The sequence below is a fragment of the Gigantopelta aegis genome, chromosome 9, assembly GCF_016097555.1.
Source record: "Gigantopelta aegis isolate Gae_Host chromosome 9, Gae_host_genome, whole genome shotgun sequence".
Taxonomy (NCBI): Eukaryota; Metazoa; Mollusca; class Gastropoda; order Neomphalida; family Peltospiridae; genus Gigantopelta; species Gigantopelta aegis.
Window position 1 is genome coordinate 62,270,560 of NC_054707.1, and position 17,307 is coordinate 62,287,866.

The 17,307-nt window shown below is 38.2% G+C and overlaps 1 protein-coding gene and 1 long non-coding RNA gene across 2 annotated transcripts in view; one reads left to right on the top strand and one right to left on the bottom strand.

Moving 5' to 3' along the window:
* Positions 1-7,712: 7,712 nt before the first annotated feature.
* Positions 7,713-10,090, top strand: LOC121380444. The gene is made up of 2 exons (XR_005958933.1): positions 7,713-8,281; positions 9,265-10,090. It is a non-coding gene; the product is annotated as an uncharacterized LOC121380444 (long non-coding RNA).
* Positions 10,091-11,138: 1,048 nt separating this feature from the next.
* LOC121381685 (visual pigment-like receptor peropsin) overlaps positions 11,139-17,307 on the bottom strand; it is a 31,644-nt gene continuing 25,475 nt past the window's right edge. Inside the window, exon 3 of the mRNA XM_041511028.1 lies at positions 11,139-12,510. Coding sequence (XP_041366962.1) covers positions 12,161-12,510 — 350 coding nt within the window. The 3' untranslated portion in view covers positions 11,139-12,160. The remainder of the gene's footprint in view (positions 12,511-17,307) is intronic.

Sequence of the window (17,307 nt, forward strand, 5' to 3'; positions counted from 1 at the left end):
AAAGTATAAAGTATAAAATCAGTTTTGAACAAGAGTATCAAATCAACTATTTTGAAAGAGTATCAAATCAGCGCTTCTAAGACTTCAACAATACTGCCGGTTATTTTTGAAGCTGAAGTTGCAAAATGTCAAAATAGTTTCAAATCAGCGGTTTAAAGACTCTTAAAGATAAATATTAGTGGCGGATCCATAAAATCCCTTGGGGTGGGGGATGGGTGGCAATGATATATGGTGAAAAGCTAAAAACTTTCCCGGGATTCCTCGGATTCTCCAACATAAAACAAACGAAAAACGAAAAAATACAATAAAAATGTAACTGTCGCAAAATTTGGGGGGGGGGGGGGGGGGGGGCTTCCCACCCGCCCCAGATCTGCCACTGCACATGCTTACACGAGTAAACTGATTCTTGCGTTTGGGGTATCGTTGCTAGGACACCGACGTTCTCTCATTCAGACCATATGTTTGACGTCCAATAACCGATGATAGATAAAAAAATCAATGTGCTCTAGTGGCGTCGTTAAATAAAACAAACTTTACTTTTTCTCTCATTCAAGACTAGCCGTTAGCCTGATTCTGGACAAACATCCCAGATAGCTGAGGTTCGTGCCATACAAAACTTGCTTGAACCATAATTATGTATAACTACAACAATGCAAATTGAAATAAAATAAACTGTAACTAAACGTTACCAACTAAATATATCAGCAAACTTATCACCACGATCGTTTACCGCGTAACGCAAAACACATTATTTAATGAAACAACTCTAATGTCGGAATAAAATCTTATTAACTTGGCACGTTAAATAACAATCATTAAGACGATTTAGTGCGAAATATTTCCGAACAGCTTATATAACGATCCGACGTAAACACGTTTTGAGTAATGTTTCAGTTCCTGTGGCAATAGTCATCACATCGAGTAATCTCCCTTGAGTCTAATTTCTACTAACGCACCAATCAGATTACGAATCTTTATGCAACATCTATCTATCTATATATATATTTTTTTATGGACCATAGTTTCTTGCTCGAAGAAATATGAGACACTTACAATTCTCTCGTCACTGATAATCGAACAACAATAAAATAAAAGTTAATGGACGACACTGTCATAAAACCCTTGTTATTATGGAGAGCTATCAAATTACAATGCAGTTTACGATTCTTGAATGTTCGCGTCAGTTTCGTTTTTTCCGTCCTATCCAATGCCCCATGACTGAAACATCAACGGTCTTACGCGTGTGGTATGTGCTGTCCTGTCTATGGCAAAGTGAAGAATGGGATTTCCTGTTTTTTCGTTTTCTTTCTCACAACCGAATAACGAAATAAGCTTATATGAGAGAGATAAGAGAGAGGAGAGATAGAGAGAGATATTGTGCTTATATCCACTTAAGAGAGGGGGAGAAGAGAGAGAGGGAGAGGGAGAGGGAGAGGGATGATGGATAGAGGGAGAGAGAGATATATAGACATATAGACAGACATATATATACACACAGAGAGGAGAGAGAGAGAGAGAGAGAGAGAGAGAGAGAGAGAGAGAGAGAGAGAGAGAGAGAGAGACATACAGACAGACAGACAGACAGACAGAGAGGAAGAGAGAGAGAGGGGGAGACAGCGATTTAGAGAGAGAGAGAGAGAGAGAGAGAGAGAGAGAGAGAGAGAGAGAGAGAGAGAGAGAGAGAGAGAGAGAGAGAGAGAGACAGACAGACAGACAAAGAGACAGACAGAGAGGGACACAGAGAGGGGGAGAGAGGGGAAATAGAGGGACAGACAGGGAGAGAAAGAGGAAGACAAAAGACAGAAAGACAGACGTGCAGAGGATAAATATAGACACAGATAAAGACACACACAGAAAGAGAGAGAGAGAGAGACAGACACGGACAAACAGAATCAGAATCAGAGACAGACAAACATTAAGACAGACAGACAGACAGACAGTCAAACGGGCAGATTTTAAACGGAAGGCACCCATCAAGTTGTGCTCTCACACTAGTTTCTAGCCGGTACACATATACGAATCCAGTACCTACCAGCTCTACATCCGATGGTTTAACCATCTCGTGTTCTTTTATTGCAAAACGACACTCTACAAAGGTTCTTGTATGTGGACATTTCCACAGAAAGGTCTGTACTTACCCCGTTCTTTGATATGTCAGTCGTAAAGCAATCGTCAGAGTATTTGCTTTCACACGTCCCCGTTGAACCTGCCCTAAGCCTGGCATCTGAAAATCAGTGGTCCAACCTATGGTGGGCGTGCTTGAACCTTCAGTGGATATGGACATGTTAACGAATGCTCTAACCCAGTTCACTTACCCCAGACTGGATTCGAACCCCATGCCCGCAAGACGTTAACCTGATCACATGGTCACTACGGAGAAATCGATTTCATGCTCTTTTATTTTGCCTGTAAACAGAATTCTCCGTATCGTATTGAAAACCGTGTGATGAAACCAGGATCGCGCACTTGGCAGTCTGGCAAACAATGCCTTTTGAGTACATCATTTTACGTCATGGAGCTTCATTCAGTCTTAGATATCAATAATTAATCGTTGTCATGGTATCGTCACATAAGTATACACTTATTATTTTGTCAAAAAATAAAAGGATTGCTAAAAATGCTTGCGTACAAAAGCCTGGGTTCAAATAGGTACTTTATTGTCAGCAAGATGCAATAGTAAAAACACAAAGCGTGTATTGATGGGATTTGAACCTCTTGGGATCGATGTCCCGTTGTGGACATCTAGGCTCTTTCATATTGTAGCCAGTACTCTACGACTGGAATTTTTACGAATGCGTTGTCCTTTGTGTGAGTGAGAATGTATAAACAAATGTACTGATGCTAAAAAATCTGAACTATTACATGTGGTAACTGTCTATCTGGTCCTGAGTTGCAGCCGTAACATGCTTTTTTAATAATCGTCTTTTATACCAGTGTATAAACAGCGTGTTTGTTGTTTGTAGTGCCCAAACTGAATTTACCTCCAAATAATAGCGTACAAAATATTGTATATTACGAAGTTTGTACAAATGGCTGCTACAAATATTGTGACCGTTAAACATTTTTATCATTCATTTGTGAAACCCATTCGATTTCATTTTTGTCTGGTTTGTCGTTAAACATTCATTCATTCATTCATTCATTTCATTCATTCATTCATTCATTCATTGATACATTTGATAAGCAGATACTGGTATTCCTAACAAGAACATGTATTTAATATGTTATTTTAGTCGCCAAAAAGGTTCCGATAGTGAAAAATATCTTACAATGACTGCAAACGCAAGACAGTCCCTTTAAATCTACTAATAAGCTACGTATGACAATTTATTTAATATATATATGTTTAAAAACATTTTTAAAATCTGCGGGTTTTCCTTCAAGGGACAGTCATGAGATTGCTGCCATTGCAAGATGGTTTTGACTAACAAAGCCTTTTTGGCGATTAAAATAACATATTACATACATTTTCTGGTTTAGAATACCAATATCTGCATTCTAATGTGTTTGCGGCCGTGTGCTAATATTTGTACCAGTCATTTTTTATTATGTATACATGTACATTTTAACAATTAAAATCACGTAATATTCATTTTCTTGTTTAGAATATCAGTCTGTATATTCAATGCAGTGGCGTATCTATGGAAAATAGCGCCTATGGCAGGCACTGAAATTGCACCCCTGTCCAAACATCTGACACCCATCTTTTAGATAACGTCTGACTTTAATAGAAACTGCTCAGCGGCGCCCCCCCCCCCTTCAAATGGCGCCCAGAGCACCTGCCATACCTGCTATACCCTAGGTACGCCACTGATTCAATGCGTTTGTAGTAGCAAAAACTTCATATTACTTCCTAATATATATATTTTTTAGTATTGAAAAGTAAAATCTAGTCTAATGCTCGAAGCTTTAGTAGCATATGAGCATGTCTAAAATTTATCTGAATCTAGTCTAAGCTTCTAGAAGCATTCAAGAGATCAGAAACACTTAGAACATAGAGGATAATAAACGAGTTACCAGCTGTTATCAAATGTATGTCCCGAGTGAAATAATTTTCAGTTGTCACAAGCTTTAGTAAACCACTTTACACACTGTTCTGAGAATTACTATAACGTTGTAATTTAATCACGTTCATAGATAATTAAAAAAAACCCCAAGTTCTCTTTATTCTGCTTCCAAATGTATAATGAATTGCATTAAAATGACATTTTGTTATTAATTTAACACCAAAAAAAGAGACCCGTAAAGGCAAACTCTTTAAACTACATGACGTCATTTTGTGTGTTTGTCAAATCGTGATGACGTCATATTTAGTACCGACAATGAATGAATGAATGTTTAACGACACCCCAGCACGAAAAATACATCGGCTATTGGGTGTCAAACAATGGTAAATGCAAAAACAATTGTTTTATGATCAACATGAATATAAAAATTTAACAGTTAAATAAAAACACAGTGTAAAGGACTGTGTAAAAATAGAAATATCACTGATAGATATAATTAAAGAATAAAACTCGGTGTCACGTAAAAATTGTAAAATGCGTTCAGGATGGAATCGAAATGATTCCATCACATTACTTTGACCAAAAATATCTTTTCGAATTTCATGAAGATGCTTACACTCCACCAAAATGTGGTGTACCGTCAGAGTACACTGACAGTACTCACACTGAGGTGGAGGATCTTTCTTTAAGATAAATGAATGGGTGAAGTGAGTATGACCGATGCGGGCACGACACAAGACTACTTCATCCTTCCTGCACTGTCTATAGGAGGAGTACCGACAAAGTCATTGGTTTGTAAGCGTCAAATTGTCCAATAGTATTGTTCGTTAGACCAATGCAGAATATTTCTCACTGAGAAAATATGGAAAATATTTTCCCTGTTATGAGTGACCGCTGGGGTAATAAATAGAGGATAATAAACGAGTTACCAGTTATTATCAAATTTATGTCCCGAGTGAAATAATTTTCAGTTGTCACGAGCTTTAGCGACTGACAAATGAAAATTATTTCACGAGGGGCATAAATTTGATAATAACTGGTACCGAGTTTGTTATTCTATTTATTACCGTAGCTATTTTTTCGCTAAAAGCCTTTATTTTCGTCGCATATGCACGAAGGCCAACCTGTATAGGAACGATGTAAACCACTTTACGCACTGTTCTGAGAATTACTATAACGTTGTAATTTAATCACGTTCATAGATAATTTTCAAAAACACAAGTTCTCTTTATTCTGCTTCCAAATCTATAATGAATTGCATTAAAATGACATTTTGTTATTAATTTAACATCAAAAACAGAGACCCGTAAGGCAAACTCTTTAAACTACATGACGTCATTTTGTGTGTTACCTGGGATAATAAATGTATTTATTACCCTAGGGGTCACTCATAGCAGGGAAAATATTTTCAATATTTTCTCAGTGAGAAATATTCTGCATTGGTCTAACAAACAATACTATTGGACAATTAGACGCTTACAAACCAATGATCTTGTTGGTACTAAACATGACGTCATCACGATTTACCAAACACAAAATGACGTCATGTAGTTTAAAGAGTTTGCGTTTACGGCTCTCTGTTTTTGGTGTTAAATTTATAACAAAATGTCATTTTAATATAATTCATTATACATTTTGTAGCAGAATAAAGAGAACTTGTGTTTTTGAAAATGATCTATGAACGTGATTAAATTACAAAGTTATAGTACTGTAATTCTCAGAACAGTGCGCAAAGTGGTTTACATCGTTCCTATACAGGTTGGCATTCGTGCATGTGCGTCGAAAATAAAGGTTTTTAGAGAAAAAATAGCTGAGGTAATAAATAGAATGACAAACTCGGTACCAGTTATTATTAAATATATGTCCCTCGTGAAATAATTTTCATTTGTCACTCGCTAAAGCTCGTGAATACTGAAAATTATTTCACTCGGGACATAAATTTGATAATAACTGGTAACTCGTTTATTATCCTTTATATACAAACACTGATATTCTGAACAAGAAAACGTATTTCATATGCAATTTTAATCATTAAAAATGCTGTCGGTAGGAAACGAGCTACATTAGCAAAAATCCCTTTAATTCCTTCCCAGTTAATAATTATGTCTAGAAAGATCGCAACAGGTTTATTTGTTACACTGATTTGTCCAAAGGCTACGCTCTAGGTCATGAATTGTAGACTGGTACTCAGTAAAGAGAGCTTCTCACAGTAGCGTAATCGACTCCGTCATTTGTTCATTATCGTGGATGTAGTGGCGTCAAGGATATCTTATCTTACACTTGTTAGATGAGAGTGTTCATTAGGTTTGTAAATGTTTTCCATTAATAAGAATATAAGAATGAGACGTAGCCTATTGGCAAAGCACTCGCATGATATGCTAGCTGTCTAGGATCGATCGCCGACGGTGAGCCTTACTGGGCTATTTCTCGTTTCAACCAGTGCATCACGACTGTTACATCCCTTGCCACTAATAGACAAAATTAAGAGCGTTTCCTTTTTAAGACTATATGTCAGAATTACTAAATGTTTGACACCCGATAGCCGTCGATTTATGAATCAATGTGCTGTAGTAGTGGTGTCGTTAAACAAAACAAACTTCACGTCAGTCGAGCGCCCTACCAATGAAGCACACACAACTCGTGGCTTTAAATACACTCTAAGGACGGAGACGGTGGCAACATGATAAATGTTACTACTTCTTAGAAATGTCAGAAGCACCAATTAATCACTGATTTTCGCTGCAGGATGAACATTATATTGTTAGAACGCGAAACTTGTCACGTTTTGTTTCAACCCAGAATATGGTGTCATGTTTATCTTTCAAGTGATATGAACATGCGCTCAGAAAAAGAACACCCCATCATGTCATACGTTTAATCGATGATCTGACCTGCTGTTACGAAATATTCTGAACCGCCAGTGTTATAAAGATCATTGTTTTTGTAAAGTAGCAAGCAAGAAAGAATGAAAGATAGAAAAAAGAACTAAAGAAAAGACATAAAAAGAAATAAAGAAATATTTGTGTAACGACATCTCAACACGCTTTAGAGAGACAGCGAGAGACAGACAGACAGACACACACACACACACACACACACACACACACACACACACACACACACACAGAGAGAGACATAGAGAGAGAGACAGACGGAGCGATATAGTGAGGCGGAGACAGAGAGAGAGAGAGAGAGAGAGAGAGAGAGAGAGAGAGAGAGAGAGAGAGAGAGAGAGAGAGAGAGACTTGCTGTTACCATACATAAATATGAAATCTGCTAACGAAAAAGCGCGAAGGCTTTGGTTTTTTAATTTGCCCATAAATAGGAGATATACCGCGGTATTTAACATACAAGTCGTAAGGGTTAGGACTGGGGATAGCCGAGTACAGTGACGACGACCGACTTTAAGACCCATCTCACTTCAAGGCCCTTTAACTAAAAACATCCCATTTTAGCCAATGTTCTATGACTAATAGATCAGAAGTCGTGGTGTATGCTAACTTGTATACTATTTTATGGGTATATGCTATCGTTCGTAGGTGACACGTAAGGATGTATTCTAGAAACTCAAAGAACATGTCTATAGGAGCATGGTAGTAAACTTCCAGACATTCACCGTACTAAATTGGCGGTTACGTGTTCGTGACTTCAACGAAGCGCAGTCTTTTTCAGCCTTTTTTTTTATTTGTTTACTTCCAGGGCCCAGGTGAGCGCTCTACCATTGAACTACATCTCGCCCCTGATAAACGCAAACATTTGTTATCTGATAAAACTGCAGCCAGTCCAGCCGTTGGCGGACGTTTGTGAAACAATTCGTGTACTGAACGGAGATTGGTATAACATGTATATGGTTAATGAGAAGGAAAAACAACACGGTAACTCAGTTCGTTAGATTTGAAAAAAAAATCTGCTGAAACATATTTCTTTCTAATGATGATGGATTATGGGAAAACGACTGGTGGCATTTGTCTTTCTTATTCGACTACAAATTAATCTCTTAATTAGAGAAAGTTTCCATCATCTGTGAATCTGTTCAAGATGGCTACCTCGAGTAATCAACCAACTTGGCCATCGGCAGATACATATGCCATGCACTCGAGCACACTTGACCAGCAAGTGAAAACACCGACTCGATGCTGCAGGCAGTCACGTTCTTGTCATTATTCTGCGTGGTTGAAAGGAAAGAAAAGGAATATTACTTTAGCACAATTTTTGACCAAGGCTATTTAGTGTGTAGCAGACAAAAGGACGGACGGACAGAAATTCAGGAGAAGGTAAAGGTAAACAGAGACAAGGGAGAGAGAGAGAGGGGAGGGGGGGAAGGGACGGAGAGAAAGAGAGAGGGGAGTGAGAGGGGGAGGGAGAGACAGGGGAGCGAGAGAGAGAGGGTAGGGAGGACGAGAGAGAGGGAGGGAGGGAGAGAGAGGGAGGGAGGGAGAGACAGGGGGGAGAGAGAGAGAGAGAGAGAGAGAGAGAGAGAGAGAGAGAGAGAGAGAGAGAGAGAGAGAGAGAGAGAGAGAGAGAGACCCGTATATATATCCATCGTTTTTGCCCAAATTCGAGGATTTGCTTCAGTATTGGGGAGGGGGTCAGTTGCCCCCTGGTACCATCACCCCAGTCTACTCTAGTGTGTGCTCAAGACAGGCGTGCTTGAACCTTCAGTGGACGTAAACACGTGTCAAACGTTTGAATGAAACATTAATTAATTAATTAATTAATTAATTCATTCATTCATTCATTCATTCATGATTCCAGATAAATTTCAGTTTTATTCTTCTTTTGTGCCGCCGCCCGCCGCCCGCCGCCGTGTGACCTTTCTATTATACTGAAACAGCTAATGCAATATATTTGTTAGAGCTATTTATTCCATGTTTCAAAAATACATACCGTCAAATATCCATAAATAGCGATAGACTTTGTAAATAATTCACACGGTTCTGATTTAATATTTTATAATCATAACATCTCGTTTCGTGGTAGTGGGTTCTGAAATATACACTTGGCTAATCATACAAAGTGATAAACCATTTTGTAAATAGAGTTTTTAAAAGGTGGAAACGTAACAACCATGATGTATATTACGATATTCACGTCTGTAAAACGAGTTTATAAACAACTAATCGTCAATGTTCAGGCGCAGATACGGGTGTGGGGGTGGAGGGAGTCTGCCATTCCCCGCTCACGACAAAAAAGTTGTTTTTCTCTCTCTCATTTATTTCAAAGTGCATACACGGTTAATTTACAACTTCCATTTCAGCAGTTGCACGTAGACCACTCCCCCTGGAAACAATCCTGGATCCGCACCTGAAGTTTACTATCCATTTGCAACAGCAATTGTCCCACCGATGGTAGTTTACATTTTGTTTTATACTCCTGTTGCAGAGAACAGCATGGACTATTTTGGTATCACTAGTGGGATACCAATTTGATGATATCGGATTGGCTGCTCCACGTTGCAGACCCGGTTACTACCCTTTGACGTATAAATTATATTGAAACTGATTGCTCTGTGACGTACGATTAAATATAAATCTCTCGTATAATATAAATTGAAAATGACTGTTCTGTGACGTAGATCTGTAAGTTAACCAGCAAACACAAGCGCCGTACGTACATATTAGCTGGAAAAGACGTTTAAATTTATTTATGAGGATATTTAACAAATAAAATATTACAGTCGTTGTTTCAAAGCGTATCCGACTCGCTTTCGCTCGTTAGATACGTTTCTAAACAACTCGAGGTAAGATCAATGTTATCTAACGGACGCTCTTGTAGTATTCTTTATTTATTACCTACATGGATTACAATAAATGGTCACATAAATATCGTATTTTCCCAAGCTATCTTTACGACAAGGGTCATAAAAATACACTGAATATTGCTGTGGCACACTTTTGACGTAACTATAGCAGCGGCATGCTTGCGGCAGTTGCAATTGGTAAAACCGACATCATCCAGTGTCACTGTAAATTGTAATTGACCTCGTTGAATGTTTTTAACATCGATTTGTGAAAATATTACAATCATACTTAACGTCTGTTATAAACCATAGTTTGTTGATAATAAATAAATTATAACATTTGCGTTAATGCCACACGAAGTTTATGTAACTCGTTTGGGAATTGTCATCATCATCATCATCATCATCATCATCATCACAATCATCATCGTCATCATCATATCATCATCATCGTCATTATCGTCATCGTCGTCGTAGTCGTCATCACCATCAATAACATCATTCTTTTAATCATGATAATGATGATTATTGTCATCATTGCAGAAATTATGCTGTCGTCAAGGTTACAGATTGCTGAAAATATCGTCATCATTAAACACATCCATGACTGTGAAATGTGAAATTCATTGCACTGTGTTCGTTGTTCTTTGTTAATTAACGCAGCCTACGGGGAATACAATCCGAAAACCACTCCTCGGGGCTACGTTACAATGATGACTTTCCAAGAATGCAGCATTTCATTACGACTGTTTCAAAATGACCATATTGGGAGTTCGTTGGGATAAGGACGCGATGCATTGAAAATGGGTCGAGGTTTATTTTATTTTTTATTTGTTTCTCAGACTGATCTCAGGTTCGTCTACTAGTGGATCTGCTCGATTCATATTTTATGTATTCAAAATAATACCAAATTCAGTGGCATAGCCTGTTGGAGTGCGTGCATGCAGGGGACATATTATTGAAGTGTGTGGTGCATGTGTGTGTGTGGTGTGGTGTGTGTGGGTAGGGTGGGGGGTTATGGGGTGTGTGTGGGAGCAGCTAAACGTATCCTCACAACTGCGCGTCGTCAACAAATTGTTTGATTTAATTTAATTTTATGAGTGATAAATTCGCCTTCTGGAATTACCATGAATGTCAGTTTCCTCAAAGCTATGTCCATATCAAAATCTTCTAATGTCAGATTTCTATTTTGCCACACACTTTCTTTATGTTGCGAACTTAACCGCATGACCTGTTAAAGTGACAGACGCTAGTATTTAAGCACCACGACATAGTTGTCACCATTACAGCCGTTTTTGACAATTGAAATCAGATATTACTTCGATTTTAGTGTTTAAATTGTCAATTTCCATACATCCGTAGTGTTTCTGGTGATCATGGTGCTTCTAATACTACGAAAAGCATTTTTATTATTTTTATTTATAAACGCACGTATCTCTGTGAAATAACTGTTGTGGAGACGAGCTCTAGTCTACTTTTAAAGGTTATTTTCCCGTTCCAACGTCACAGACTCTTGTTTCACTCTGTTGAAAACTTCATCGAACTGTTTATAGCTACAGGTTTGTAGCTTGACCAACCCTATTGTAACTTTTTTTCATGATTTGAAACTAGGGTCTGTGACTTTAAGTAAAACAGCGAACAGTTTCAGATCTGTTTTAGCTGTTCTAGAAAGCACACCCACCTCGATGGTATAGTGGTTAAGCCATCGAAGTTAAGGCTGGCTTTCACTCAGGGTGAATTTTAACGGCGAAACATAAGCATAAAAAAATCGAGTTAAAATAAAATTTAAAATGTCACACATAGTGTTGGTTTAGCAGGCAATGTTTGTCAGTACCAATCATCCGTGGAAGACAGGGCTGTCAAAAAGAACTAATGTCAGCATCTTGTCCAGACACCTTCACCACACTATGCAGTAATCCACTAGATTACTTTAATATGTAGTTGCTTGATATGCGTCATATGCGCAAATTAGTTTATTCATCTACTATCTTTTTCGATATTTTAATATTGAGCATTTGTTGTTTAATTGTTTAATTTGTTTCCACCTTGAACCAGCAGACAGTGTTCTAATCTGTCTAAATTAAGGCGCCGACACACAATACGAGTGCCCCGTACGATAATAGCCACAAGAACAGCTGGCTGACAAGACAAACATTACGATGTCATCCGTGTGCAATCTCGTTCCAGCCAGTGCACCACGACTGGCATATCAAAGACCGTAGTATGTACTACCCTGTCTGTGGGATGGTGCATATAAAAAATCCCTTGCTGGTAATCGTATAACCGTAACTAAAATGTGTTGAGTGCGTCGTTAAATAAAACATTTCCTTCCTTTCTATGTGCAATCAGCCAATCTCACGTCTATTCTCGCATGAGGCAATCGTATGGTGTGACGTCGCCTTTAGTTAGTATGTCAAATAGCACTTTCATCTACGTAATTAACATGTATATTCGAGTCATCGGAGCCCAAAAGATATTCCTCACTGCTACACGATGACGTCATTTCCGCCTCGGATCCAGAATGAACCAATATTTCTTGATTTGTCTGGTCACGTGATGCCGTCGCGCCGTTCTTGTTGGTTTCTACGTCATTAGAAAGTAAGATCCCATCTTCTTCTGCCGCGGCGCCGTGAGTGGACAGCAGACAGCTGCGTGAAAGCCCTGAAACTAGGTCACCTTCAAACAGTGGGTTGTCAGTCCCACCGGTCTGTTTACAGTTCGTCTGAACGTCGCCGTCGATTATTATTCTGCAAAGACGACCACCTGTAATAATACAAATAATAATAATAATAATAATAATAACAACAACAATACTAATAATACCATTAACAACAACAGAAGATGATGATAATAATATTATTAATAATAGTAGTAGTGGCAGTAGTATTTATGATGATGGTGATTATGATGATCATGATGATCATGATGATAATAACAACAACCATAACAACAGCACCATCACAGCAGAACGACAATACCAATAACAAACAATATGCTTAACGTTTTGTAGTTGAAACACCTGAAAGTCAAACACATACAATTATGTGTCTGTCAACATATGATTAAATTTGTTTATCTTGATTTAAAAAAAGAAAGAAATAAAGACAAAAAACAACAACCCCCCCCAAACCTCCCCCCCCAAAAAAAAAACCACACACAAAAAACAAAAAAAACAAAAACAAAAAAACAACCCCAGAAGCCAAAATACTGGAAGAAAAATGCCCACAAATCTCCCACTAAATCTGTCAACAGTTTTGATGCTACAAATATAGGTTCCCCTACTCAGCAAAACCAAAACGTTGGGATGTCCCATTAATACAATGATTTATTCATAAGATATAAAATGCAATAACATGTCTGCCAAATCTAAAACAAATTGTTATATTTATTATTGATTAATGACGGAAATAAAACAAAGTCATTAGTTTAAGCTTTAAACCAGATTATTTTTCCACTTACACTAATAGTAACGGGAAATGCGTTTCAGAGCCAAAACCCCCTGAAGTGTCGTTAATGAAACATTCGTTTCCTTTCCCATAGCGAATGCTCAACCAAATCATCTTGAAACACAGTACAAACAAAAATATAGTTGTTTATCGATAGCTCATCACATTAAATTTAGGGCTGTTTGGATTCCAGAAAACCCTCTCGAATTCAACAGATCGTTTTCGAAAGCTCTCCAAAAACAGCAGAAACAGATATTGTGCATGCATTTATTCATGAGAATTTCCCCACAAACAGGACCACATATGCAACAGTTTTTAATATAATAGTTGTGGGACAAGGGTTGGTACGGGGGAAAACCCAATGGATTCTTCAAAGACAATCAATCCTTGAATCCATCACACCTCATTCGTGAAGTGCATGCGGCTGCCTCAAACGAAAACAATACAACACAACTTTACCATTTTGTAGTAAACCGATTGAAATGGAAGAACGACATATTCAACTGGTGCTCTGAATTGGATTGCTTCTTTTTTGACTGAATCTGTATTCGATCGCGATTCAACCCACAGCTGACAATTAAAGCCGCACGCCCTAGTTCCATCCAGCGAAAATAAATTATAATTTGGTTAATCTACAAACCTGTAACACACTTAGATCACGTTTTTATCAAATGGAGTGAAAAAACCAGGTTTTATGTCGATAAATACCATGGGAATCCTTATGTCCCAATTGCTTGAAATAATTTTGAAAGTTAGTATTCTGATGTCACCGGTATATGTCGCACGAAGCACAACAATGCCTACGTCACGACAAATTTCACAGAGTGCGCACAGACTTGGGGTGCGTTCCTTTCACCTCTCCTGGACATGTTCCAACTGTTCTGTCCTGGTTGTATCTTCTCTCCAGATATCGTAAGACTTAGCAAAATTATTGGTTTTAAGGGTTTGTAACGTTTTGTATTGAGATACTTACTTGTCTGAACTTTATTGTTACTGAAAATGTTCACGAACTGTGAAGAAAAATCTCACAAATGAACAACAAGCAAACGACAACAAATCGGATGTTGATTGCGCGAACCGTGCACGAGAAAACAAACCGAACCAAAATTATAACGGTCACGTGGTATACCAAGGTCTGTGACGTTTACACAGGAAGATTCCCTCTAAAAATAGATTGGACCTCGCTTGCTTTTAAGGGTTTTTTCTCGAGTGCACGCGGATTTTTAAGAAATACAAAAAATGCATTTCGTTTTTTTACAAACATCAGGATTACCAGGATTACCAAAAAGCACTTCAGGTGAATGGAAATGTGTATTCTAAATAATAAAATGTAAGTAAAGTGCAATTTTATTTGTAAAAAAAATGGGTTTAATAGCGAAAAACAACGCCGTAATGGTTAACAACTAGCCGTAACTAGGGCGTGTCCCTTTAAGAGTGACAATGTCAACTCCTCGCGAAATCCGAAGCTATATAACAGTAAATAAAATGTGTTGAGTGCGTCGTTAAATAAAACATGTTTTTGCTTCCTTCCTTCTAAAAAGTTTGCAAATTTTCTATCTTTAAAAGAAGTGTTTTTTTAGGTGAGGTATAGGTGGGGTGTTACGAGTGATATGTTAGACAAAGCTATATAAATGGAATAAATAAAGCTTCTTAAACGTGAAAGCTTGTTTTTTCTTCTTCTAAAAAGCACGAATTTGGATATATCCAGTCTATCATCCCTCGCACTGAACGCAAAACCTTCCTCATGAATAACTAATTTCAATGGAAGAAACTTTTAACTAACCCACCGACAGGGATCTATCGTACATCCTCTCACCTCTCAGCCACACGCTCCACCACGGAGCCAAATTTGACCTCTTTCGAAACAAAACGAAAACAATTCAATAAAAGATCTGCCTTGAATACTCGAACAATTCATTTAGGCCGGTGTAAAAGGAATGCAGGTCCGTAGGACCTCGGTTCCTAGGAACAGTAGTCCTATTGGACCTCCATAGCTTAGGAACCATAGTCCTACCCGGACTTTCATACCTGGTTTATTTTTAAGTTGTTTTTATTCTAGGACTTGTATTCCTACCGGACTTAAATTCCTTCTACAGCAGTGTCAGAAATACAAGTCCGGCAAATTAGATGTCCGTTTGTTATACTCTGCAATTTGCACGAGCTGCCAGAAAGACACGAGAAAAAAAGTGAGGTTTTGGCAGCCTTCCCTCGTAGTGTGATATATAAGTGTATGAGTCTCTTAAGAATATTGTGGGTTCAAATGTCTATGTCAAAATATAATTTTTAAGTTTGTGTATCAACTTAATTATTTTTTTACATCATAGACTTGTGGATCAGATACGTGAGTGAATTTTTGTAATCGTCTTACATTTTTGTCAGCATATTGAAGCAGGACGAATATCTTGCTTTTTTCAAATGCAACTACAGATATAAAGTAGGCTATGTGTTCATGTGTTCAACACGTAGAAATATATATATATATATATATATATATATATATATATATATATATATATATATATATATATATATATATAGCCCAAATTAAAAAAGTAAGTCACAATCTGATTATTTGTGATTTTTTAAAATCTTTGTCCGATCAGACTTCCATTCCTCGGAATCCTAGTCTGTGGAATTTAAGTCTGTGGAACGTGCAGTCCGTGGGACTTTTATTCCTGGTACTCCTAGTCCACAGGACTTTCAATCCTAGTATTTCTAGTCCTCTGGAATTTATTTCCGATATTTTTATTATTACATATATATGTGATTCCTGAAAATCCCTGAAATAAAACTTTGAAAACTGTACTTAGTTCTAGTAGTTAGTACTAATAACTAATACTATACATATGGAAATTAATTAAGCAACACCCGTATTTGCTCAGACTGAGCGACTTTATTGAACTGGTGCATGAAATGTGTCAAAGATTTCCATACCATATGAAATTTTCAATGAACAGAAAAGGATGAGGAGAAACAAAGCCAATAATACCATGACATAATGTGGTTTATTTGAAGATGGTACAGATTTGGAAAATGTCTTCATTTCATTCAAAAACATTACGAATTTCACTGTTGTTGCACAGACTTAACTGCCTGTACCATGCACACATCTGGTTCACGGAATTGAAGAATAATGTCTGGCAAGTCCAATTATTGACTTTCCATCAGTACCTCGTGTAACCTCCCTGCACACGAACAACTACTTCAAGACGCCTCCTCATTCCTTGGATCAATCTCTGGATTTGATTTTGAGGAATCCTGTTCCAATCCTCATGCAAAGCAGCAGTCAATTCATTGAGAGTCTAGACAGGTTGGTTTCTCTGTCGAACACGACGGCCAAAATGTCCCAAAGATGCTCAATGGGATTGAGATCTGGACTCATGGCTGGCCATGGAATGGTCTCAACAGCATTCTGTTGCAAGAATTGGGTGACAGCACGTGCTCTGTGAGGCCTGGCATTGTCATGCATGAAGATGGGTCTTGTGGCTAGAGGATGATTATCAAAATGGGAGACAATAGCTCTCTCAAGGATCTCGTTGATACCGAGGCCCATTAAGGTTACCACGAATGGTGATGAGGTCCATCTTGCAACCCAAGGAAATGCATCCCCATACCATGACTGACCCTCCCCAAAAGGGAACCGTCTCCTGGATATTGCGGGGAACCATGGCTGTGTTCCTTTGTCTCCAGACACGTGTACGACCATCCACCATATGCAATAAGAACCGACTCATGTCGGAAAAGTGAACCCTCCGCCATGATGCAATGTTACAGCGAACACGTTGACTACACCAGGAAAGTCGTGCTGCTTTGTGAGCTGGAGACAGTTTTATACGCTTGATGGGTCTTCTGGCCCTGTATCCTGCTGCTTTCAGCCGATTCCTGACAGTCCTGTAGGAAATAGCTCTCCCTGGTAACCACTGTTGTTTTAAAGATGTGCTTGAGTCCCATGAACGGCGCCTAACAAGTCTCAACAATGTTCTATCCTCTCTTATTGTTGTCTTACGGGGTCTGCCAGGTCATGGACATTCTTTAACATCATTGGTAGCCCTGTGTTTGTTCAATAGTCTTGAAATGATGGAAATATTGCGCCCAAGTTGACGTCCAATTTGTC